Raw genomic sequence first — 27,353 nt, 5'->3', positions numbered from 1 at the left:
CCCTCGCCCATCACCTATGCCTCACCATAACAAAACTCATGGTTTCGATGCCAATATATATAGTCTCATAGGCAAACAAAGGGAACAAAACCATCAAAAAGAGATCATAGACAACTTCATAAAGAAACTTTATTTCTTGGTCATCACTTTGCTCATCAATGATAAATATAAAATAATTAAATTAATTGATGGATCTAAGTAGGACCACGTAGATATCATTCAAGTTAGAAATTAAAAAACTCAATTATAGTCACAATTCCTCTAATTATTTATACCAAAAAAATTCAACTCTGTTTTAATTCTTCTTTGAAATATATACCAGCACGTTACCATCATCTCAAACACAAATAAAATTGTTATAAGTTTTGTAATATGGAATTTGAGCAACACATAAACATAAGAGGCCAAAACATGAAGAAGTACAATAATCTTAAAACTAGTTCACATGAAGATCACTTTGGTATAAGAGTTGATAATTCATTTCATTCAAGAGAAAATGGTATTTCTAAGAGTGATTCTCCTGAAAAGAAACTTTCATGGTTACATTCTCAGGTTATTGGTGCAAATGTTGATTTCGAGACGCCATTTGGAAGACGTAGGATGACTTATGCTGATCATACTGCATCTGGAAGATGTCTCCATTATATCGAAAACTATATCATTAATAATGTCCTTCCTTTCTATGGTATATGTTCGTTTACCTTAATTTTATAGTAACTACGTAGTACTCCTTCATCCTTAACCAGAGGGAAAAGATAATAATAACGACTATTGTATTGTTTTGTGCAGGTAATAGTCATACTAGTGGTAGTCATGTGGGATATCAAACAACAAAAATAGTGCATGAAGCAGCTGGTTATGTGAAGAAATGCTTAGGTGGAGGAGAAGAAGATGTAATTATATTTTGTGGTTCTGGTTCTACTGCTGCTATTAAAAGGCTACAAGAAATTATGGGGATTTCAGTCTCTTCTATACTAAGAGAAAAAGTACTCACAAGATGCTTTTGTAACGAAACCAAAGAGAGATGGGTTGTGTTTGTTGGACCTTATGAACATCACTCTAACATTCTTTCTTGGAGACAGAGTTTAGCTGAGGTTGTGGAGATTGGATTGGACGAAAACGGGCTAGTAGGCATGGAAGCCTTGAGGGATCAGCTTGAGTTCTATAAGTCTATGAATAGACCATTGTTAGGTTCATTCTCAGCTTGTAGTAATGTTACTGGGACTTATTCTGATACAAGAGCCATCGCGCGTCTTCTTCACAAAAATGGAGCTTTTGCTTGCTTTGACTTTGCAGCAAGGTATTGCTATAAGAATTGTTATATTATGTCATGTCACGAAAAGACGACTAATTTTAGGTGTTGTGTTGCAGTGGTCCATACACGAAAATAGAGATGAGATCAGGAGAGATAGATGGATATGATGCTGTTTTTATTAGTCCTCATAAGTTTCTTGGAGGTCCAGGCACACCTGGAATTCTTCTAATCAACAAAGCACTCTATAGATTGAGGACTTCACCTCCATCTACTTGTGGTGGTGGTACTGTTGATTTTGTCAACCCCTACAATGAAAAGGTATGTATATACTAATTAAGTTGCGCGGACTCTTCATCTTTTGTTTAGCTCTCATGATAATTCTGAAGCTAAAAGAATCATGATATGTAATAAAATAACCAGGACACACTTTATGTGGAGAATATTGAAGAAAGGGAAGATGCAGGAACACCACCAATCATTCAGAAAGTGAGAACAGCACTTGCATTTTGGGTGAAAGAGTTCATAAGTCATAAAGTAATTGAAAGAATGGAACACACTTACATTGAACTTGCACTACAAAGGCTTCTCCCAAATCCTAACATATGGATTTTAGGAAATGTAACAGCCAAGAGACAAGCTGTGCTTTCTTTTCTCATAAATACCACAACTTACTCTTCATCAACTGATAGCAATGGTGAGGAAAGCGCGTTTTACTTATGGGGAGAAACAGGAAAATACAAAAGAGATAAACCTCTTCATGGTCCTTTTGTCGCTAAGCTGCTTAATGACCTGTTTGGTATTCAGGCTAGAGGTGGATGTGCTTGTGCAGGACCCTATGGACATAGCTTGCTCAATGTTGATGAACCTCATTCTCTTGCTTTCAGAGATGCAATTCAAATGGTGAGTTTGATTCACTAAGTTTTTGACATTCCATTTCTTGATGTGTTTTGGGTGCAAATATTTCGGTAACAAGTTTATGCTAAACTGATCTTAAAAACAGCTCCCTCAACCCCTACCTCCTAATGGTACTTTTAGCATTCAAGAACTTGTCCTGTTCACAATGTTTTACCTCAAGTAACGGTACTATTACATCATTTTACATAAGTTATCATTGACTTGACAGGGCTATAGTGGAGTTAAGCCGGGATGGACAAGGGTCAGCTTCCCCTATTACATGTCCAAGGAAGAATTTGTGTTCATTCTAGCAGCAATAGAATTCATATCCATTTATGGACAAAGGTTCCTCCCTTTGTATCATTTCAATTGGAGGAGTGGCGCGTGGACTTTCAAGAAAAAAGCTTTCAATTGCAACTTTTGCTGTTCACAAATGACGAACATATTGAATATAAGTTGCCATAACACTAAAGAAAACAACCATGGTGGAGGTCTTGTTTACAAGTATGTAAAGTACATTGAGACAGCCAAGCGTATCGCTAATCTCCTTCCCATGTTCCCACCTCAACGACCGATACCTGAAGAAATAGACCCAAATCTTGTACCCTTTAGAGTCTGAAGAGCATTAGCTTGCTCTGATCCTTACCAATATGATCATACACTTAGCCAATGCCTGGTTGGTAAATTCAAAGTTGACATGTAATAAACTAAAAGTAGAAGAAACACAATATTGAACATGACATACTTGTAAAGGAAAATCAAAATACTGGTTCTGAACCTCTCATCATATGAGTTATTGGTTTATCACAGCTTTAACAATGTGTTTCAGATCAACAGACTATATTTGGTTGTAGCCTTGGGTTATACACTCTTTCTTAAGGCAGATGTTTTTCTCCTTGATAGTCAAAATGAACATTATGTTAAAAGTCAATAACTGGACAGCACTCCATGAGAGGTGACAGATATCCCGCGGAATTAGTTGAGTTGCATGTAAGCTGATCAGGACAACATGGTTATCAAAACAAATAAAAAATAATACAACTGGCTATGTTGCATTCGGTGATCAAACCTTTTGCATACTTGCTCATTTCATCCAAAACCTTTGTACATAACATAGAGCTAGAACTTCCCATGCCAATTAAATTTGATCCGTGAAATTTATTTGTTGCTCGTTGTATCTCATGATAAGAAATCAATTGATATGTCCTGATATCTGGAACCTTTTCAACATCTTCAAACTATCATTTCTTCTTTTGTTTCATTATCCAAGTTGAGACAAACAAGCATATCAGAAAGAATGAAGTAACCATCGGAGTAACAATATTTAGCATACACTCCTTAAACTTCTCAAGTTTGGAAGCATTTGTTATGAACGATGGAATTTCCCCTTCGAGCTGATTGACTCCCAAGTAAAGTCCTTCAAGCAAGAATAGAACCTATTAATCGATTAATTCATTATATAGCACCATGAAAACAGGATCCAGCCAATTTTGACCCGTCTATTTATTAAGTCAGTGCAAGTTATCAAGTTGATATGGTCCCTTAACATGTCTAGGGAGTTGCTGAAAATTGTCGAATTGTCAAGTTTCTGAAGCTAGCGTAGCCAAACAGTCTGTTAATTAGACTGTTACGTAATACGTAATATCCTTCTTGATCAAGAAATGAGAGAGTAAAACACGTATCGATCAACAACAAATGAGAAATCAAAAAATACTTCGTTAATGTTTTTCTTAAAGAAAATACAAATACATACTGAACAAGTAAAACAAAACAAGTGGAATACTACTTTTAAGTTATTACATATCAAACTTGAACATTGCCCAACAAGACATTGGACAAAGTTTATTTTCATATACATATTTTTATCAGACTCTGAAGGACACAAGATTAGTGTCTAATTCTTCAGGTATTGGCCTTGGATGTGGGAACTTAGGAAGAAGGCTAGCAATGCTCTTGGCTGTTTCAAGATACTTTACATACTTATAAATAATGCCTTGTTTGTTACTATTGGTGCATGATCCTTCTTTTGTGTTATCATGGCAAGTATTACCACCACCTAAGTTCAACTCCTTCATCATTGGTGAGCCACAAAAGTTGCAATTGTGATCCCTTCCACCCATAAGAGCTTCCTTCAAAGCTTTCTTTTTGAAAGTCCAAGCACCACTCTTCCAATTGAAATTGTATAAAGGAAGGAACCTTTGTCCATAAATGGATATGAATTCTAGTGCTGCTAGAATGAACTCAAATTCTTCCTTGGACATGTAGTAGGGAAAGCTTATCCTTGTCCATCCCGGTTTCACTCCAGTATAACCCTGTCATGTCAAAAACAACTATCAGATCACCTAAAAGATAATTATATACTACATAAAGGTAAATCCTTTATTTATGGAAACTCACCATTTCAATTGCATCTTTGAATGCAAGAGAGTGAGGTTCATCCACCTTAAGCAAGGTATGTCCATAGGGTCCTGCACAAGCACACCCTCCTCTAGCTTGAATACCAAAGAGGTCATTAAGAAGCTTAGCCACAAAAGGACCATGAAGAGGTTTATCTTTCTTGTTCCCTGTCTCTCTCCATAAGTAAAGTTCATTGTCTCCACCATTGCCATCACTTGACGAAGAGTAAGTTGTAGTATAAATGAGAAAAGAAAGCACAGCTTGTCTCTTGGCTGTTACATTTCCTAAAATCCATATGTTAGGATTTGGGAGAAGCCTTTGTAGTGCAAGCTCAATGTAGGTGTGTTCCATTCTTTCAATAACTTTATGACTTATGAACTCTTTCACCCAAAATGCAAGTGCTGTTCTCACTTTCTGAATGATTGGTGGTGTTCCTGCATCCTCCCTTTCTTCAATATTCTCCACATAGAGTGTGTCCTGGTAATTTTATTGTATATCAAACAGTCTTTTTTAGCTTCAGAATTATCATGACAGCAAAGCAGAAGATTAAAAAAAATTGAACACACAAGGATAGAAACTTCACATAAACAGTTGAATTTCTCTACTACAGCTTAATTTCTTCTCCAATATTTATTTAAATATGATGTATTTATCCTTTCGATAGTCTATTGGAAACAACCTCTCTGTTTTGCAAAGATAAGGTATATCGTACTCTTCTCAGGGTCCACTTATGGGACTAGACTGGTAATGGAAGAAGAGAGCATGCACTTATAATTCAATTTACAGTTGGTTGTTGAAATGTCATGCCATGGTGCCCACTAAATCTAGAAGTCAAATAAAAAAAAATATTTTGTTCAAGTACAAGAATTTTGCCTGTCTGAAATTCTTTGTTTGACTTATTTAGTCTTCTTATCAACTATCCCAAATATGTGTTTGCTTTTTAAGATGGAAAATGACAGTCAAATTCCATCAAACTCTTTGGACAAATTGTGCAAACTACAATATTTCACAATTGACACAAATAAAGTAAGGTGAAAAGGACATCAAGATCAATAAGAATGAAAAGGACAACACAAAAACTTTCATCATATAATAAGATTAAACTATACCAAATATATAAAATTTAAATTTAAAATTCTTTACCTTTTCATTGTAGGGATTGACAAAATCAACAGTACCACCCCACAAGTAGATGGAGGTGAAGTCCCCAATCTATAGAGTGCTTTGTTGATTAGAAGAATTCCAGGTGTGCCTGGACCTCCAAGAAACTTATGAGGACTAATAAAACAGCATCATATCCATCTATCTCTCCTGATCTCATCTCTATTTTCGCGTATGGAGCGCTACAACATCACAACATGTGAAAAAATTAGTTCTCTTATAAGTAGTGTCAGACAGACTGTCTGTATATAGAAGTTAAACTCAATTATAGCATACCTTGCTGCAAAGTCAAAGCAAGCAAAAGCTCCATTTTTATGAAGTAGACGAGCGATGGCTCTCGTATCAGAATAAGTCCCAGTAACATTACTACAAGCTGAGAACGAACCCAACAATGGTCTATTCGTAGACTTATAGAACTCAAGCTGATCCCTCAATGTTTCCATGTCTACTAGCCCGTTATCGTCCAATCCAATCTCCACAACCTCAGCTAAACTCTGTCTCCATGAAAGAATGTTAGAGTGATGTTCATAAGGTCCAACAAACACAACCCATCTCTCTTTAGTTTCGTTACGAAAGCATTTTGTGAGTACTTTTTCTCTTAGTATAGAAGAGACTGAAATCCCCATAACTTCTTGTAGCCTTTTAATAGCAGCAGTAGAACCAGAACCACAAAATATAATAGCATCTTCTTCTCCTCCACCTAAGCATTTCTTCACATAAGCTGCTGATTCATGCACTATTTTTGTTGTTTGATATCCCACATGACTATCACTAGTATGACTATTACCTGCACAAAATAATACAATAGTCGTTATTATTATTATCTTTTTCCTCTGGTTAAGGATGAAGGAGTACTATGTAGTTACTACTATAAAATTAAGGTAAACGAACATACCATAGAAAGGAAGGACATTATTGATGATATAATTTTCGATATATTGAAGTGATCTTCCTGATGCAGTATGATCAGCATAAGTAAGCCTACGTTTTCCAAAAGGCGTCTCAAAATCAACATTTTCACCAATAATCTGAGAACGTAACCATGAAAGTTTCTTTTCAGCGGATTCAGTTTTGGAAATAGCTTTTTCCCTGACATGAAATGATTCAATTCTACTTCTCAAATCTTCATGTGAAGCAACTGAGGAAGCAATACTACTAATAGAACTACTATGATTATATTTCTTAGTGTTGTTGTTGTGGTGTTCTCTTATGTTTTCTCTCAATATTAGCTGCTCAAATTCCATTTTGATTCAAAAGTAAAGACAATAAGGAAAGCTTAGAAACTTAGATGAGAAAGTTGAAAGAAAAGAATATTTGTGTTAATTAAGTGTGGTTGAGAGGATGAAAGTAAGGGCTATTTATAGGACAAATTTGGTTGAGATGAATATATAAATAAATAGAGGGATAATATTGAAAGGAACTTGCTACACAACAACCCAACAAAGTTCACACCATAGCTAGATCAGATCTCGAGTTCGAGCCCTAGGTATAGAGTATTGTCACCCTAGAATGAATCCTGCAGTGTGCGATTCGAATTTAGTCGGAGCTCCAATAGACATCGGATGAAAATAAAAAAATAAGCTCACAGCATAAATAAATATATTACTATTTTTACAAATTTTATTTAGTATAATATATATCATACACTTATTATATACTTACGATAGATTGAGTATACACCATATTGACTTGGTATTTTCAATAACACACAAATGGAATTAAATATACTACTATGTTTATCTAATAATACGTGTCAACTTGCTGAAATGGAATGAAACATTATAACTTCCATTCCAACTTCGTATCATGTCTTAATAAATTTTAATTTAAAATGTAAAATGAATTAATATAAACTAATTATCATCTAATTCACTTTAAATATTTTGAATTGTCAATTATTATGAATTATGGTACTATTTAAGTAGTTTACAAATATAAAAAAATTCATTTTTAAATTTTTAAGATTTCATGAGCAAATTTTTGGTCAAATTTAAACTGTTTGACTCTCGAAAAACAAAATATATCACATAAATTGAGACAAAAAGGTATATTTTATTACTATTCTCAAAAATTTCATGGGACAAAAATCTAAAATAAAAAGGTGGACATATTATAAATTTAAAGATAAGTACTTCAATAAATTCTAAGTTTAATTTTGAATATATTTCTTTCAGAATCCCTTGATGGTGTTTCCTCCCATAACCGTGAGGGATCGTTTGGTTGGAAACAAGTTATTTTGAGATTAATTGTTTTGGATAAAGTTATCTCGAGATAAGTTTTCTCATCATGTATATGCGATGACTTATCTTATCACTATTGTATAAATAAATAGTATAATATATAATTCAAAAACTACCTTATACATCTAACCAAACACATAATAAAATAATTTTGTATTTTATCACAAAATTATTATACCTTATATCTCATACCAAACGACTCTTTAAAGTAATTTATTTCACAAAAGATAGTACAAAGACAAAAAAAATTATTCTAAAATTCATTCTATTCATGACTTAGTAGAAGTCAACTATAATATATCTATCTATACAGTAACTGGAAGCTACCGTTTTGTCAAGTGGATATATAGTGCCTTAAATTAACCGCAGCATGCAATAAAAGAACAATTTTTTCCACAAACTTACTAAAATCACTTAGGACATAATATTTTATATGTTCTTTTAATACCATTATTAAGAATCGGTCTTAGAGTTAAAAAGGATTAAATTTCTTTATTTAATAAATTTAAGATTTAAATAATCAGAATTGAACAAAAGTGCTGTACATGTTTTTCCTTTTACAAAATGAAAATGATAAAGTATTATTGTTTAAAATGTTAATTAAAATTTTAAAATTAGTTTCAATCTTATAAAACGAAATTTATGAATATTTGAAAAAGACGCATTGATATTTATTTCTCGGATATTTGAGTACATGATTTTAGATAAAATGATATATGAAGGTCGTGAATTACAACATAAGGTTAGTAATTTAACTAGTGAAACATTGCCTTAGCTTTTCGACATTGAATAGGTTGGTGGTGGTCTAGAGTACTATATTGTGTCTGTCCTCATAGTATTATTAGCCTCATTCACGTAGTTTCTTGTTTTTCATATTCGTTATCATATGTTGTTTGTTGTGTTTCGATTATCATACTATTTTTTTTTGTCATCAATAATCTTTTCTTGAATGTTCTTTACTGCTTTACGTAGTATATTGTCGTGTTTTCTTCACTGCCGTTTTTCCTTTACATGACAACTATTTTGATTTGTTATATTTTACCAAGGGTTCTTCGAGAACAACTTCACTACCTTTATGGAATAAGAATAAAATCTTCATGTCTATTCTTTCACAAAACTCACTTGCAGGATATCATTGGATACATCTTAATTGTTGCATTGGTATTTGTTTGTAAGTTGTTGTTTCCTTTTTGACTGTTTTTTATTCATGCCGCGGTCAAGGTTTAACTTGCTTATTTTATTACATGCTAATTAAACAATATCCATTATTTTGTCCATTATTCATGCATCTAATTTTCTTGGAGACTCAGAATTTACTTGGTCATGAATCATGATTATCGGAGTTGAATATGTGTTAGAGGATTTGAGATTATAAAGTTTATCAATAGAGAATTTGTTTTAGAAATTCTTACAGATTTCGTGTGATCAGAGGTGGATCAAAGATTTGAAGTTAATGAATTTTTATAATAACTTTAAATTAAATTCACAATCAAATATATATTTATAATGAAATTTTTAGTACAAGATTGAGGACCTTTTTTCATAACAAATGTCTTGTATAAGAACTACTTTGTATGTCTTAATTTATATGACATATTTTTATATAGTAACAATTTAACTTTTAAATGTTCTTCTTATAATTCTTAATATAAAATATTTTATAGCTACATGAATATCTATGATACTACATCAGATAAATTGAGACGAGAAGAATACTTTCTATGATAAAAACAACATTTGATAAAATACAAAAGCTAGATTTTCTCTTTTGCCATCACACAGATAAATTATGAATTTTCTTTTACGCGTTTTGGACAAATACATTCCTTCATTTGTTTGAACAAGTCTACAATATATATATAAAAAAAAAGGTTTACAAATTACTCTTCTTTCTCATATAATCTTGTCTTATTATATTTGGAAAAAAAAAACCACTTAACTATTGGCAATTAACAATCAAATTCAAGAAGTTAGTAGTTAATTCCGTTTTCATATGTGAACATATAGTACTTAAGTTGGCCAAGTAATCACATGAGGCCTTGATATGTGTGTAATATATCCTAATTACATATATCTGATTTTGACAATAAGGGTTCAACAATTTAATTTGATTAAGATTTTATATTCATATTTTAAAATTCACTTAATATATATATATAAATAATTTATTCGGAATTCAGTAAATTAGTTTGTCTAAAATCAAAATTTATAAATTTAAAATTCTGATACCGCTTATGTTTACCAAAGTTCTAAAAAAAAAATCTTTGTAGTCATACCACAAACATGTGGACTAGACCACTTTGGTGATGAAAGGAACTAGTCAATGTTTTAAATTTATGTTTCAATTTGCTTCATATTCCTATATAGTTGTCTTATTTTAAGACTTACTTATATCCACTTGACTTGTCACTAATCATCATACACATTTTTTTAGCATTAATTTAACTATTGATACGTCTTATAATTAATTACTCAAAATGTTTCATTCATATTATTTGATCGTGATGATCTAACATACTTTCATATTATTTGATCATGTTGATCTAACATACTTCTTAAGAAAATTATAAATAAAGTAATAATATTCTCTCTAGTTACTAAAATATATAAGTAAAATAAAATATTAATTTTCAATATAAAAGCCAAGTAAAATAAAACGAAGAAAGTAATTTAAATTCTGCATAATTTCTTTTTCTTTTGGTTGTGGAATGGTCTAATGCAATACAACAATTTGCATGAATATATTGATTAATTACTACTATCACCCATTCCAATAAATAATACTTCCTCCGGTCAATATATTAAGTAAATATATGGATTTTTTTTTTATAATTTAAAATAAGTGAATTATTCGAAGTTTAAAGTTTAAGAGAGAATTTTTTTTTCTTCATATTTATTTTTTATTTAATAAGATTTTTAACTACTTTACATTTTTTAGAAGATCAATAGTGAAAAATAACATTTTATTTTTGTCCTAAATTATTTTTCTTAAAGATGTCATATCGAGAGGAGAGTAATAATTATGTAGCTCCAAATTACTCGGTTCAAAATAATGGTGATCAAAACCGGTGGTAATAGAATTACCTCTGTTAAATAATAATAATAATAATAATAATAATAATATATGCTTATATTTAAGAAAGATTTTTTATTTTTTATTTGAGAAGAGAGAGGGTCAAAAAGTTTGAAAGTGGCTTCCAACATATGACTACTTTCCTTAAAAGAAAAAGAGTATCTAACCTGTTTGACCAAATATTAAAAAACAATTTATTTCGAAAAGTACTTTTAAAAAATATATTTTTGGTGGAAAGTAATTTATATTTGACTACAATTTAATAATATTAATTATTGTATTAGTAAAAATCCTAATATTAAATGTGTTTGTGTTAAATTCTACTTTCTTCAATATTTTAACTTGTTAGATTTCGTTTCTCAAGAGTCGAATTGCAGAATTTCAATCAATATTTCAAAAAATATTTTCCATCATATTAATATGAAAAAGATTCCAATATATAATATTTTCTATAAAGTTTTCAAACATCTAAATTTAAAATTTAAAATAATAAATTATTCTAATTTAATTTAACTCCAAGAATTGATCAAATTAATTGTCGTAAAACGAGACGTGATAAATAAAAAAGGGAAAAGGGTCTGAAAATACTTCAACTTTGACCGAAATTGTTGTTACGATATCAAACTTTATGGAGTACATTTTACCCCTGCACTATTTAATAGTGTATTTTAAAGGTATATATGTGTTCATGTAGATACATTACTATTTAAAATGATGCAATATTTATGATGTCCACGTAAGCACATATATACCTTTAAAATACACTATTAAATAGTACAGGGGGTAAAAGGTCCTTTCCAAAGTTTGGTATCGTAACAGCAATTTCGGCCAAAGTTAAAGTATATTTCAGATCTTTTTTCCAATAAAAATAACGAAGGGAATGAATATTTAATTCTACTTTTCACAAAAGTTGGTGTTCGTGTTTGACAAGTCTCATGCAACTCCTAAAACCCAATAGGTGTGAAAAGGAAAATTCAAAAATATTAAAATTCAATAATTTTCACACATATTATTTTATTTTTATATTGAGAATTTTATTAAATATACAAAAAGTATTTATTAAGAAACCAATAATAAAATAGTTTTTTAATCCAATGGCAAAAATAGTCTTTTTAATTAAATTTCATTTTTTTTAGTTGAGGTTTAAATTCAAATTGGACAAATTGAAATCGAGGAAAAATCAAATCACATCCGATTTAATTAAATTTGATTTTGTTATGATATTTTAAGAAATTGAAGATTGAAAATATCAAACTGAAATATGAAAAGATCATATAGAACCAACCTATGAACACCTCAATATATTAAATAAGATCTATTATTAGGATCTTATTTTATTCTTTTAGTCTCAATTTATATGACATATACTTTTTGATCTATTATATATATTTCCCTTTCATCCTTAATCAAATAATTTCTAAGATTCTTTGGGATCGTTCCTTTCTTCAAACGAAATGAAAAGAGATGTGAAATCAGACCAATTTCCAAAACACCTTCTTGGATATTCCTTCACGGAACGTGACAGACAAATGATTTATCATTTGTTTCACGATGAGTCACGTTATTATCGATGAGCTTCAACTTTGAGAGCCTTCAATTATTTTCCTTTTTATTTTTAGTACATTTTATATCTAATTAATTAATGTCACTTAAATTAAAATATGAAATATATAATACAACTGATTCGTTAACCCGTTAACAACGTAGTTTGTTTTCTTGTAGACGTGGTCTAAATTCTCTGAATTATAGTACGTACAACTTGTTAGTCAATGCTGACTTCTTTAGAAAATATATATTTCCAGTAAATATTCAAAAGTCAAATAAATAGTACATGAGAGGCTCAACCAATTTGTACAAAATTCAATTAATGCACATCTTGTTAGCAATGTAGGCTTCGGGTTAGTTAGGGTCCGATTATATGAAATTATGATTTGAAATTAATTTAAGGTTAGATTTTATTAATAACATATAATTTGAATTTCTTAAGTTGTATTTAAATTTCACAAAATTGCGAAAACTATTAAAATTTCCTCAACTCTTATACATTCTTACCATATGAGTAAATCATATGTATAGTTTATAAACAAGATATGGAAATATCTTAAGGCGAGGCACTGATAATTAAATTGCATACCTCCATAATTATTTTATAAATAAGTGTTTTGCGGAACTTTCAAATACACATAATTTTATAAAGATTCACTCGTAGCTAGTTATTCTTTAATATAATCTTTTCGCATGATTCGAACAATCTTTTTACACCGAGCATGAGACTTTTCTTGTAAAATTTAATACTATAGGACTTTTTTTTACAAAATATATAATCTTATGAATCAAGTCTTTACATTTAAAAATATTTGAAATCACGATTTAAAATCTCAAATCATACTACTATTTAAAATGTGAAATCATAATTTCAAATTGTACATCTAAATATTGATTTGGAATCATAATTTCATACCATAGGTCTACTTAGTTTGTCTCTGTTTGAAGGCTCAACCAATTTGTGCAAGTAGGTGTGCATTTAATTTCCAACAGAACACAAAGCCTGGTGACTAAATTTGAAATATAACTTTTAAGTTTGGATTTGATTTTTCATGGTTAAATATTATTCTTAAAATAAAGTAAAAGATTATTTTTAAAAAGAATTAATTTAATTTTTATAACCAAGCATTTCCTAAATTATTATTATATATATATATATATATATCTTGTTTTGTACATCTCTTAGAGAGAATTACTTCAATCGAATTCCCTATTGATACATTTGTAGTTAATGTAAATTCACTATAAGAAAACAGAATTAGCTACGAACTTTATCTCTAATTCTTTTCTAAAATATAATTCATTACTAAATAAAATTAACAACGATATTTACGCTAGTATATGATGTTCGTGAATATAGTACTCCCACAAAGTTCAATAAATCTAATGAACAAAATCTTCATTGTTACTCTACTCATATGGAATTTGATGTACTTTGTTCCTTCACCCAATATTTCTGCAGAATTAATTAATTAAATTCTACAGTAAGATAATAAATACCAAAAATAAATAAAAAAATATGATCATACTACTTAGACAAACACAATATTTAATTAATCATATAAATCTATATATTGCTAGTGCAATAAATCACTCAACTAATACTTTTATTCAAGATTAATTATTTTTCTTGAAATCAACTAAATAATATTAATTTTTTTTCTTGAAATTGACTAAATAATATAAGAATTTCATATCTATCTCTACGAATTAATAATAAATATACTACAAAATCATATCTAGTAGCACATAGATGAAGTAACCGTCATAGGATATTTAAAGGTATTGGTATATGTAAATGAGATGACTTGTCCCGATTTCATAGGTGCACCATTATTGACAAGACAATCATTAATTGCGAGTCTCCTGAAAGTCCAAGGATTTATAAGTTTTGTTGAGGCGAATTGACCACACGAGACGTGAATGCTATCACAAATTGACTCGCACCCGTTTACGATTTGTACTCTATACTGCGGAATGCCACCAATTGTCCCTATGGCACCTTGGGTTACTTGGATTCTTGATTTTGGGCATGTTGTGACCATCATTTCACTATGACTTTCTTGAATAGCATCACCTTTTTGCATCACTACATACAATACCAAAAAAATATGTATATGAGTAACAAAAAATTAGCTTCAAGATTTTGATCTAACATTCAAGATATATAGTAAAAAGGAGTAAAAGAAGTCAACTTCTAAAGGGGAAAAAGAATTCCCAAATAATAATACTAAAAATTAAACAATAGTCAAAACAAGATCCTACTTTAAGCTATATAGTAACGTTTTTCTTCACTTAGAAACTCTACGACTCCTATTAGAGTAAGGCATGCTCTCAAAACTAGATTCTCTCGTTCTTGTCTCCAGCGATTAACTTATTCTAGAGTAGTCTGGTGATGAGCTTTTTCTGTATTACTCAAAGCCTTTGTAAACTCATTTTTTGTTTCTATCGTAGTGGAGGTATAGTACATGCATGTCAGTAGTTTAATTGAAATAACAAAAGCTTAGATTTTCTAATTTTTCTTTTATTTCTCTAGCAAAAAAAATCATAAAAACACACATTTGATAATTTCTTATTATATGTTCAAGTTTTAATGGACAGAGTTAACGATTATTTTTTTTAAAAAAGGAAAACGAGAAGAATCAATTGAATAAAGAGAGCAAATATACCAGAGAATGAAACAAGCAAGAAAATCACATACACCATGAAAAGACGCTTCATTGTCATTTCTTATTTGAAAATTGTATTTCTTCAATAATAAGAACAAAAAAAAATACTTTAATTAGTTGAGGGTACGTATTATCATACTTTAATAGGACAGAATTTATAGTTTTCAATCACCTCATATAAAAGGTGATTATCATTTCTCTATGGAAACATCAATTAGTAATCTTTTAAAAAAGGAAAACATTTAGTAGGTCAAAATATACTTATAATATAAGAAAAAAATTACTTAAATTTTAAGAAAATTGCAGTGGGCACTTAATGAATGTTTTGTGCAAATAATAATTGGTAACATTAGAAAAATGGAAAAAGAATCGTCTATATATATCAGGTCAAAAAATAATGATATTGTATAGTATGAGAAATTTTTTTAACTTGTTTATTAAAAATGATGAAGAGGTTCAATTAATCATCAAGAATCATATATTTCGTGTTATTTGTGTTCCCTTTTTAATTCGTTAAAACAAATATTCGCATATCAAAATTTACTATAATTAATTAAGTGATATTCATGAAGTAGAAACGTATAATATTGAATAAATAATTATGATTAAGTGATAGTTTTACATATTTAAACATGTGTCGTACATATATTAATTTGAACTTAGGTATAAGCACCTAGGGGTGTCGATGAGTTTTTTGGTTATTTTATTTTGATTCCTCTCTTAATTTACCTTCAGACACATGCAAGTTGACTGTTGAAGATCTATCGCTAAATAGTTCATAGTTAATACGATTATTTAACGTTCTTAACCCATTGTGAAATTGAATTAACGATGAATTTGTTGCTTGCTCACATAAGTTGACCATTGCTAATTGATGATTTTCATGTAATGAAAACAACACAAACTTTTTTCCTTTGAATCTATAAAAATATTTAACATAATCCATCATTTACTTGTTAATTTCTTCCGTCATTGAAAATGTGTGATTTATAATCTTAAAAATGAAACAAGTTACTTGCTCCGTGGCATTCAAAATATAATCAAGTAAATAAGTGGAAAAGTCAATAAGAAATAATTTGTAATTTTTCAATAAAGAAGATTTGAACAAACCCCTTGTGGCATTCGAGCTTCGCCCCGATAGGCCTATTCTTGCTACATCAGGTGGAATATATAATTTGATGGTGTAAATATTACTTACAATCATGATAGTGTATATAACTTAAATTGTAACCTCGGTAGAGATGATATCATCCGCGATCACACTTATTACTCTTCTCCTCAACAAGAAAAGTAAATGATGAAAAGTCGTGATCATTGACAAGAAAATGCCTTACGTCAAACAAGCGAAAGAAGTCATTTTTCTCTTTTTAAAGGAAAATGTGTTCGTTGAAAATGATAACCGTTATTACGAAACACCAGAAAAATGACTTTCTCAAGAATACAATAGTCAAAAAAGGACAAAAATCTCAAGGTCAATAAATTCATTTCTCATCAAATGAAGTTGCTTCATTTCGTTTGAAATTACAACAATACCCTACCGGCCCAGATTGCGGTAGATTACAAATTACAATAGAAAAAAATATCGCACAGAGATTAAATTTAAATGACCAAAATATCCTCAAAATAATATTATTTTTGTTTACATAAAGCACACATATCAACAAAAAGCTCCTCAATCGTGACTTATATATTAGTACTAGTGAAAAGTCCAACATTTAAAACATAAAATTATGCTGAGTTAATATTTTTTATGGTCACTCAACTATCAACTTTTTTCACAGAAAGTCACTTAACTTTGATCTTCAACTCAAAAGTCACTCAACTATGAGATCTTTGCGTCGAAAGTCACTCAATCTATTTAATTGTTTTTTTCATTAAAATTTGCTGACGTGGAATTTTTATTTCTAACTAAAATTTTAAGAATTAAACATGTATCCATTTAAACCATTTAATGACCCACTCCACTTGATCCAACCCGCTAAAAATATAATATTGACCCTCTTAATTTACCTTTATTTTCCAAAATTATTTTCTCTGTTCTCCTTTGCGTTTTTTCTTTTCTTTTTCTTTTTTTTTAAAAAAAATCTCAATTTCAGCCTCTTCTTCCTTCTTTTAGTTAGGGATATCTCAATTTCTGATCTCACTAAATCATTCTCTCTTATCTCCGGTTTCTTTTTTATTTTGGTTATTGTTCATTAGCATTGTTAGCTTTAAATGATTTTAAATGATGTTGTTAATGAGAGTCGTCATATGAAGGTGAAAGGATAAAAAAAAACCTATTTCGAGAAAGCCTCTCGATATTGGCTGAACCTGAACTCGCATTAACCGAAGCTTTTCTCTCTTAATAAACTCTCCATGTACAACCCTGCATCCTTCTAATAATATTTTAATCACAATCTAATTCCTACTTAACTAAGATTTACTAAAAGAAGGAAGAAAAGACTGAAATTGAGAATTATTTTTTTTTTAATGAAAAAAATAATTAAATAGGTTGAGTGACTTTGTATGCAAAGATCTCATAGTTGAGTGACTTTTGAGTTGAAGATCAAAGTTAAGTGACTTTCTGTGAAAAAAGTTGATAGTTGAGTGACCATCAAAGATATTAACTCAATTATGCTTGATCAATTTTTTTCAAGTTTTAAAAAGAAATTCTTTCGAATGTTTAACAACTCAAGTGTCTTTATATATATTAACGGATGAATATTTACAATTGAAATATTTAATTTTCTATTTTACAATTTTTTAATTATTAGTCAATTTATTTATTTCTAAAGAAAATAGTTGCATGTAAAGATCGAATAAACAAACTCATATGAGATTGAAAACAAGTAAATTCGTCAGCCAAACCTACATACAAATTTAATTACATTTGTAATAATCTATTTTATAGTATAATGTGAATTATTCAGTATTTTTCTAATAAAGCTATCATTGATCATTTAAAAATTATAATATATATCGAGAAGAAATATAGTAGTGTACATGAATTATGTTTTGTCAAATATGATTTATACATCAATTATTTTCTTGATTCGGTTTTGAAGTTTATCGATTTGACTTATCGATATTCGATTTGTAGACATGCTAAATCGTTATAGAAGCGTTAAGATATTGGTTTATCAGTTATTGATATTTATTCAGTTAATCGGTTTAAGCGTAAAGATTTGACACCAAAATATTATTGAAAATCACTAAGAAACAAGATGACAAACAAAAAATGAACCACACACATGAGTTGATATATTGCATCTTGCTCAAAAGTCAACACTGACACATTGTAGAATAAACTAGATTTTGAGATCGACAACCTGAAATAAAAGTATGAAACTAAACTCTAAATTAAGGACTTTATATACCAAATGGTTTAAATTAAATAATTATAATTTACGGTTAACCCTTTTTTAAAAAAAAAACTCAAACTATTAAGAATCAATAACCTGATAATAAAACTAATCAAAACCCTTACTAAAACCGCTAAATCAATAACTCATTACCGATAAATTAATAATTTATGTTCGATTCAGACTATCTATTTCGATTCAATTTTGAAGAAACACCACTTATAAAAAAAATTGTATGCGCAATTGGGATTTGGGTCTTGGGATAAGGGTTGTTAAAGTTGGGGAAGAAAGAACGAATATTTTAACCCTAAATTATTTTATTAAATTTAAAACTAACTAATTTGACAAAATTATTTAAAAGTGTGAACACAAAATAAATACTAGCACAAAAATAACCAAGAAAAAAACTTGAATAAGTATTCAAGGAAGAAACACAGAAGCATGAAAAAAGACTTGTTTTTTATCCTATTGTTTCGCAATAATCATTGGGTAGAACATGGAAATATCATGACCTTCAAAAAAAAAAATTAAAAATTAACATCATGACCTTAAAAAAAATATTTAAAAAATATAACATCATGACCTTAATAAAACAAATAAATATGGAAACATCATGACCTTAAAATAGAAATAGTCAATGAATATATTAATGTATAATTGATGTATATTAGCTAGGAAAAAAAAACAGTGAAATTCTACTAGTTGATTGTTAAAGATCCCAATTAAAACCTAATGTAATATATTTATCAACCATTTTGGTAAGTATCATAATATTACTAATTGTTTATAACATTTGTAAATGTAGCTTAAACATTTTTTAATCTTTTTCTTTTATTAAACTAAAAAGACTATATATTTAAATGGCTCTAGTCTATGGTACCCACTTTTTTTTTCGGAAAAATTACTTGGATGAGTATCTTTTAATAAATAATTACTGATTTTAGAGATATTTTTTATTTATTATCATTTATAACAATATATTGCAACACTATGTTAAATCAGCAATATGTATTAAAAGTGAATTATGTATGCGATATATATGTATTATAATTATTTTTTTAAAATATATTATGCTTGTTTGGTAAGAAATTGACACATTGTATTATAAGTGTATCAAAATGTGTGATAAATGTATTATCCATCAATAAAACTTGTATTATATGTGAATAATAAATCGTTCTTTGTAATATGTATTAAAAATGTATTAAAAGTAATCAAGTGAAAAAAGAATGTTATTACTATAAATGGTAAATATTTTTTTAATATAGTATATTTATGTAAGTTTTCCTTTTTTTTCCTGCTTGAATTAAAATTTCATTTTAATTTTATTAGTGTGAAACTTTTTCTAAAAATTTGAAAAATTCACTTATTTAAAACTATGAAAAAAAATTCAATAATTCACTGTTGATTCCACTTGCTTTAATTTTTTTGATTGCGTGACTTAAATTACTTTGTTTTTTTAATCAATTTTTCTTCTTCGAATTATGACTTCCACTTAGTTTGCCTTTTAATTCCATTATTATTACGAGTTGCGGTTAACTTGAAGCGCCATCTATTTGACCAAAAATGGACTTTAGAACAAAAAAAAATTAACTTCTTCACCCATAGATATACTCTCATTGAAATAATATTATTTTATATACTTTTATAACATTTCAAATTACTTGTAATGGAATTAAAGTCACATTATATATATCTTCCACATAATATAAGTAATAAAAAACGTTTTGAGAATTGTAAATGATCACGACGAGATCATTTTCCACCCAAAAACAAAAAAAATAATTACACTAAAGTAGTACGTTACGGCCCAATCTTTTAGATATAATCAGGATCGTCTCAATTATAAGGTCATTAAATTAATGGTTAGGGTTTTAATTTTTTAGAGCCATTCACTATTTTTATTCTCCTTTTATTAAATATTTTAAAGTCTTTCATATGTCAACTTCTCAGCATTATGTAAAGTCTATTGTTGCAACAAGTCAGCATTATTTCAATATCATTATATCAACTTATCAAATTTAGTGCAACACTATTTCAATATCATTACATCAATTTCTCAAATTCATTGAAAAATTTGCATTATTTATCTTCTTCATAAGTTTTGTGTACATTCTATCTTTTTTCAGACCTCACTTATAGAATTACACGGAGTATATTATTGTTAATCAATTAATTCGAGCCTTATTCGCCAGAAAAATTGTACTATATGTCTAGTTGAAAAATCTCTCACCATTTATACGGAAAAAAATATTCTGTTCTTGTAGATTCCACCTGCTTCAATTACTTTGATATTTTTTAATTTTTTTTTAAAAAAAGACGAATTATGAGTTATGACTTCCACTTTGTTGACCAAAATGGACAATATTGGGGTGGGTGGGGGATGAACAACTTCAGCAGCCCATAGATATACTAATTTCTAGACACCTATGTATATTGTACGTGTAGTTATGTATTCCATTTGAATTTGTATAAATTTATTTGAATGATTAAAATTCTATAAAAACATGCATTTAATGAGTGATAAAATACAATGATTATTACTCCCTCCGTTTCATTTTATGTGGCAACATTTGACCGGACACGGAGTTTAAGAAATAAAGAAGACTTTGAAATGTTTATCAAATTGCCCCTTCAAAAAATAGTCATATTAAAAAATAGATTCACTTTTCTCTCTCCTCATAAATGTATTGGAGTATTATCTTTATGATTAAGTGGGACCAAAAAGGGTAAAAGAGGAATTGTACATTTAAATACTTACCATATAAGAAAATGTGACATTCTTTTTGAAACTGACCAAAAAGGAAATGGTGCCACATAAAATGAGACGTAGGGAGTAATAAATTTTTAAGAAGTCTAATAAAGAGAGTGAGCATGTGTATGTAATAACCACCATATATTATGGAATTTTGGTTATTAGAATTTGGTGGGTTGTAGTTATTTCTTTGTGTTAATGCAAGGAAGAAAAGAGGGGTTTTGACTTTTGGTTATTGGAATTTAGGGGTGCAATTAAGTTAATAAAAAGTTAACTTTCATGGAAACGTATGTTACTTTTATGAAAATATTAATGTCCACTTATCTCTGTCTGATGGATCATTCTTTAATATAATATTACTAACATTATAGAAGTTGTAAAAATGAAAGAGGTGTGAATTATGAAGTTAATTTTTTAAATAAATTAAATTTAAAAAATACTTTAAAGTGGATTAATATGTAGTGAAATGGGAAGAAAAATACCAAAAAGGATGGGGGGAAATGCAATTGGAAGCCATATAAATGCCTAACTTAAATGATATATAGATCGTGTTAAAGTAAATTAAAGGACAAAAATAAAAATAAATACAAAAAAAAAAAAGAGAAAATGTAACTCATTTAGTTTTTAAAATAATAAAAATGTGTAACTTTCTATGGGTAATTTTTGAGGAATTGACACAAAGGTACAATCCGCACATAGTATTGGCACTAAGTAGCCAAAAAATAATTAGCAACCGAAAGGCCTCAATTAATTGGCAATACTTAGCCACTAGTAAAAAGATGTGCCTCTTTTTAAGGAAAGAATTTTTTTTGTCAAACAACATTAATTAATTAATCAATTGAAAAGAATGCGGTTACGTTTACAGAATGAAAATATTTTTATCCCCTTTATTAACGTGTATTGAATAGTCACATATTTTTTTTCCATAAAAAAATTGTTTTGTGCATATTTCTCTCTCTTACAATACAACACAAAATTGACATTACTTTGTTAATCTCATTGAAATGTAAAAGAAAAAGGGGTAGATAATAATACGAAACATATTCATATGTATACACTGTTAATTTGAAATTTGTACAATTCTATATGTATACATCATAAAATTATATATATATATATATATATATATATCATTACTTTGTATTTTGTACAGTTCAGAAATGTATACACTTCTGGTATGTATACGCCACTAAATTGTAATTTATATAGTTCAGATATGTATACACTCATGTATGTATACACCATTAAACTATATTCTGAAATGTATACACTTTTGATATATATAGTCTATCAAATTAAAAGTTAATATGTATACACATCTTATATATGTCTCAAATAATTCATTGAAATAGGGTATACATTTTCTTCCCCTTTCTTCTTCGTGGTACTTCCACTTTTTTATTTGAAGTTTGAAATACGTGGAGAAAGAGGAAATTAAGAAATAGAATAGAAATTTTTAGGAGTGAAGTAAAGGGAAACTATCGTAAGAAAGAATTTTAGAAAGAAAAAAAAAGACAAAAAAGAGAGAATTTTGCTTTAAAACAGTTGACAAATAATAAGAAGAGAGAAAATAGGAACAATAAAATAATGAACTTTTTATTTTCAAAATATATATGGTAGATTAAATATAGTCAAGAACAATGAAAAAAATGATTTAGCATATCATCATACACAGGTTGAATGTAGATGTGAAGGAGAAAATTTAGGGGGGGAAAAGAGTATATGCATGTATGAAAAAATCTTAAAGAGATAAACAAAAAAGTAAAAAAAAAAAAAAAAAAGTTGAAAGAGTTGTTATTACCAAAGAACTTTTTAAAATAAGAAGAGATATGAAGAAAGGATAAAAATAATTTTACTTTTTCAATAAATAAAGGAATGAAAGAAAAAACGTTTCTTGAAAAGGCTTAGAAAAAAGAAGTTTTCAATGAAAAAAATAACGAGTGAAAGAGAACATGACTAATAAATGACAAATAGATTTTAAAAAATCCTTTTTTTGCTAAAAAATTATAAGTGGGCTATTTATTGCCAATTTTTTCGTAATTTTTCTTTCAATTTTTGACTTAACATGTTCCCACTTTTAGAATTTAGCATAATAATAATAATAATAATAATAATAATAATATGGTATAATATTTTTAATTAGATGTTGTATATAAAAAAATTTAATTAGCATAGGGATAAAATGGTAATCCAACTTTACAGTTTATAAATAATAATAATAACAATGATAACACTAGACACGGAGTAGAAAAAAAATATCTTGTAATGAATTTGAAGTCACATGGTATATATCTTCCACAGAATATAATACTAAAAAGCATTTTGAAGATTAACCTGATCGATCATTGAAGCTATATATCAAACTATATTAATCCATTTTAATTTAAATTTTAGACATCTAAAGACAGAAAATCCTTATAAGTTCAATACACTTCTCTCTACAAAAAGAAAAAAAAATACACAAAAATTAGTACGTTAACTTTATCCCTCTAATTGTAATTGACCAACCTTTTCGTACCATTTTGAATTAAAAAGTTTGGTCAATTTTTTCCTACTACGTGTTTAGAATCTTTAAAAACTACTCTTGTTTTAATATATATAATCGAAACTCACATGCATATCCCTTTTAGTTTAAAATTATAATTTCTCCTATAAATACCCTTCACTTCCCATTATCTCAAACACATTAAATTATTATCCATCTTTATAATAAATTCCCATTTCTAAAACCTTAACCTATATTCTTTCTCCTCTTTTATTTGCTTTGCGTGTAACATGGATTTGGGGCAATTAATGTTGAGAGAAACTCAAATAATAGATAATAACAATAATAAGGAAAAAAAGTATACTAATATTAGTACTAGTCATTATAATTCTAGTGCTACTTCTTCAATTGCTTCACATGATGATTTGAGGAGTAGAATTGAATCATTTCATATGCTAGAAAAGGCTAATATTTCTAAGAGTGAATCTGCTGAAAAGAAACTTTCATGGTTACGTTCTCAGATTATTGGTGAAAATGTCGATTTCGAAACGCCTTTTGGGAAACGTAGGCTTACTTATGCTGATCATACTGCCTCTGGGAGATCCCTTCACTATATCGAAAACTATATCATCAATAACGTCCTTCCTTTCTATGGTATGTTCGTTTTCCTAAATTTTATAGTAACTACGTACTCCTCCATCCTTAACCAGAGGTAAAAGATAATAATAACGACTATAGTATTATTTTGTACAGGTAATAGTCATACTAGTGATAGTCATGTGGGTTATCAAACAACAAAAATAGTGCATGAAGCAGCTGCTTATGTGAAGAAATGCTTAGGTGGAGGAGATGAAGATGCAATTATATTTTGTGGTTCTGGTTCTACTGCTGCCATTAAAAGGCTACAAGAAGTTATGGGGATTTCAGTCCCTTCTATACTAAGAGAAAAAGTACTCACAAAATGCTTTCGCAATGAAACTAAAGAGAGATGGGTTGTGTTTGTTGGACCTTATGAACATCACTCTAACATTCTTTCATGGAGACAGAGTTTAGCTGAGGTTGTGGAGATTGGATTGGACGAAAACGGGCTAGTAGACATGGAAGCCTTGAGGGATCAGCTTGAGTTCTATAAGTCTACGAATAGACCATTGTTGGGTTCATTCTCAGCTTGTAGTAATGTTACTGGGACTTATTCTGATACAAGAGCCATCGCTCGTCTACTTCATAAAAATGGAGCTTTTGCTTGCTTTGATTTCGCAGCAAGGTATGCTAATTGAGTTTGACTTGTATATACTGACAGTACTGAGTATGCCACGAAAAGATGACTAATTTTGGGTGTTATGTTGCAGTGGTCCATACGCGAAAATAGAGATGAGATCAGGAGAGATAGATGGATACGATGCTGTTTTTATAAGTCCTCATAAGTTTCTTGGAGGTCCAGGCACACCTGGAATTCTTCTAATCAACAAAGCACTCTATAGATTGGGGACTTCACCTCCATCTACTTGTGGGGGTGGTACTGTTGATTTTGTCAATCCCTACAATGAAAAGGTAAAGAATTTTAAATTTAAATTTTATATATTTGGTATAGTATAACCTTATTATATGATGAAATTTTTTGTGTTGTCCTTTTCACCTTACTTTATTTGTGTCAATTGTGAATTATTGTAGTTTGCACAATTTGTCCAAAGAGCTTGATGGATGAATTTGACTGTCATTTATTGGGGTTCTTGTCATTTTCCTTCTTAAAAAGTAAACACATATTTGGGATAGTTGATAAGAAGACTAAATAAGTCAATCAAAGAATTTCAGACAGGCAAAATTCTTGTACTTGAACAAAATATTTTTTTTTATTTGACTTCTAGATTTAGTGGGCACCATGGCATGACATTTCAACAACCAACTGTAAATTGAATTATAAGTGCATGCTCTCTTCTTCCATTACCAGTCTAGATATTTAAAGGATAAATACGTCATACAACAATATACAGTGTAGTCCCACAAGTGGACCCTGAGAAGAGTACGATATACGAGACCTTACCTTTATCTTTGCGAAACAGAGAGGTTGTTTCCAATAGACCATCGAAAGGATAAATACATCATATTTAAATAAATAGTGGAGAAGAAATTAAGCTATAGTAGAGAAATTCAACTGCTTTTGTAAAGTTTCTATCTTTGTGTGTTAAATTTTCTTTAATCTCCTGCTTAGCTATCATGATAATTCTGAATCTAAAAGAATCTTGATATATAATAAAACTACCAGGACACACTTTATGTGGAGAATATTGAAGAAAGGGAGGATGCAGGAACACCACCAATCATTCAGAAAGTGAGAACAGCACTTGCATTTTGGGTGAAAGAGTTCATAAGTCATAAAGCAATTGAAAGAATGGAACACACCTACATTGAACTTGCACTACAAAGGCTTCTCCCAAATCCTAACATATGGATTTTGGGAAATGTAACAGCAAAGAGACAAGCTGTGCTTTCTTTTCTCATTTATACTACAACTTACTCTTCGTCAAGTGATGGGAGTGGTGAAGACAATGAGTTTTACTTATGGAGAGAGACAGGGAACAAGAAAGATAAGCCCCTTCACGGCCCTTTTGTGGCTAAGCTTCTTAATGACCTATTTGGTATTCAAGCTAGAGGAGGGTGTGCTTGCGCAGGACCCTATGGGCATATCTTGCTCAAGGTTGATGAACCTCGCTCTCTTGCGTTCAAAGATGCAATTGAGATGGTGAGTGCCTCCACATATGTTTTCTACATTCCATCCATGTTGGTAGTAGAAACATTATTTGATAGTCTAACGCGAGTTTTCTCTGTCTTAACAGGGCTATAGTGGAGTGAAGCCGGGATGGACAAGGGTCAGTTTCCCCTACTACATATCCAAGGAAGAATTTGAGTTTATTCTAGCAGCATTAGAATTCATAGCCATTTATGGACAAAGGTTCCTTCCTTTGTACCATTTCAACTGGAAGAGTGGTGCTTGGACTTTCAAGAAAAAAGCTTTCAAGGAGGCAATCATAGGAAGAGATCACAATTGCAATTTTTGTGGCTCACCAATGAAGGGGTTGAACCTAGGTTGCCACGACACTGAAGAGAACAACCATGTAGAAAGCCCCGCAAAAGAAGGTCTCATTTGCAAGTACGTAAAGTACCTTGAGACAGCCAAGCGCATTGCTAGCCTCCTTCCCAAATTCCCAGCTCAACGGTCCATACCTGAAGAAATAAACCCTAACCTAGTACCCTTCAGAGTCTGAAGATTAAAATCACATTGCTGAGCTTGTACTTTTGGAAAGAGAATGCTCGTTCTCATTCTCCAATATGATTATGCAGTTGTCTAATCTTTGGTTGGGCAAATACAAGGGTAACTAAATGTAATAAATTAGAAGGATACGATGGCATGAGTATATTATACTTCAATATTTTCTTTCTTCATGTAATAAACTAGAAGGATACAATGGCATGAGTATACTTTACTTCAATATTTTCTTTTTTCATGAAATAAACTAGAAGGATATGATGGCATGAGTAA

General features: G+C 29.5%; 2 protein-coding genes and 1 pseudogene across 3 annotated transcripts; 2 read left to right on the top strand and 1 right to left on the bottom strand.

Annotated features, from left to right (window-relative positions):
• Positions 1-326: 326 nt before the first annotated feature.
• Positions 327-27,294, top strand: LOC102581650 (probable cysteine desulfurase). Of its 2 annotated transcripts, none has more exons than XM_015310274.1 (5): positions 327-685; positions 790-1,300; positions 25,165-25,366; positions 26,079-26,555; positions 26,650-27,294. In XM_015310274.1, the coding sequence occupies exons 1-5, from the start codon at positions 373-375 to the stop codon at positions 27,076-27,078; spliced, it is 1,932 nt and encodes a 643-aa protein (XP_015165760.1). In that variant the 5' UTR covers positions 327-372; the 3' UTR covers positions 27,079-27,294. The 2 variants fall into 2 exon arrangements, with proteins under 2 accessions (XP_015165760.1, XP_006350970.1); XM_006350908.2 differs by lacking the exons at positions 327-685; positions 790-1,300 and adding exons at positions 24,047-24,469; positions 24,569-25,079.
• LOC102580975 (uncharacterized) lies at positions 1,345-2,921 on the top strand. Its single transcript, XM_015310275.1, has 3 exons — positions 1,345-1,573; positions 1,676-2,155; positions 2,379-2,921. Exons 1-3 carry the CDS (start codon positions 1,394-1,396, stop codon positions 2,766-2,768), a joined length of 1,050 nt encoding a protein of 349 aa, XP_015165761.1. The 5' UTR covers positions 1,345-1,393; the 3' UTR covers positions 2,769-2,921.
• Positions 3,932-7,009, bottom strand: LOC102581318 (uncharacterized; annotated as a pseudogene).
• Positions 27,295-27,353: the final 59 nt, after the last annotated feature.

Source organism: Solanum tuberosum, unplaced genomic scaffold, assembly GCF_000226075.1.
Source record: "Solanum tuberosum cultivar DM 1-3 516 R44 unplaced genomic scaffold, SolTub_3.0 scf00131, whole genome shotgun sequence".
Taxonomy (NCBI): domain Eukaryota; kingdom Viridiplantae; phylum Streptophyta; class Magnoliopsida; order Solanales; family Solanaceae; genus Solanum; species Solanum tuberosum.
This window is presented reverse-complemented; position numbering and strand designations above follow the sequence as displayed.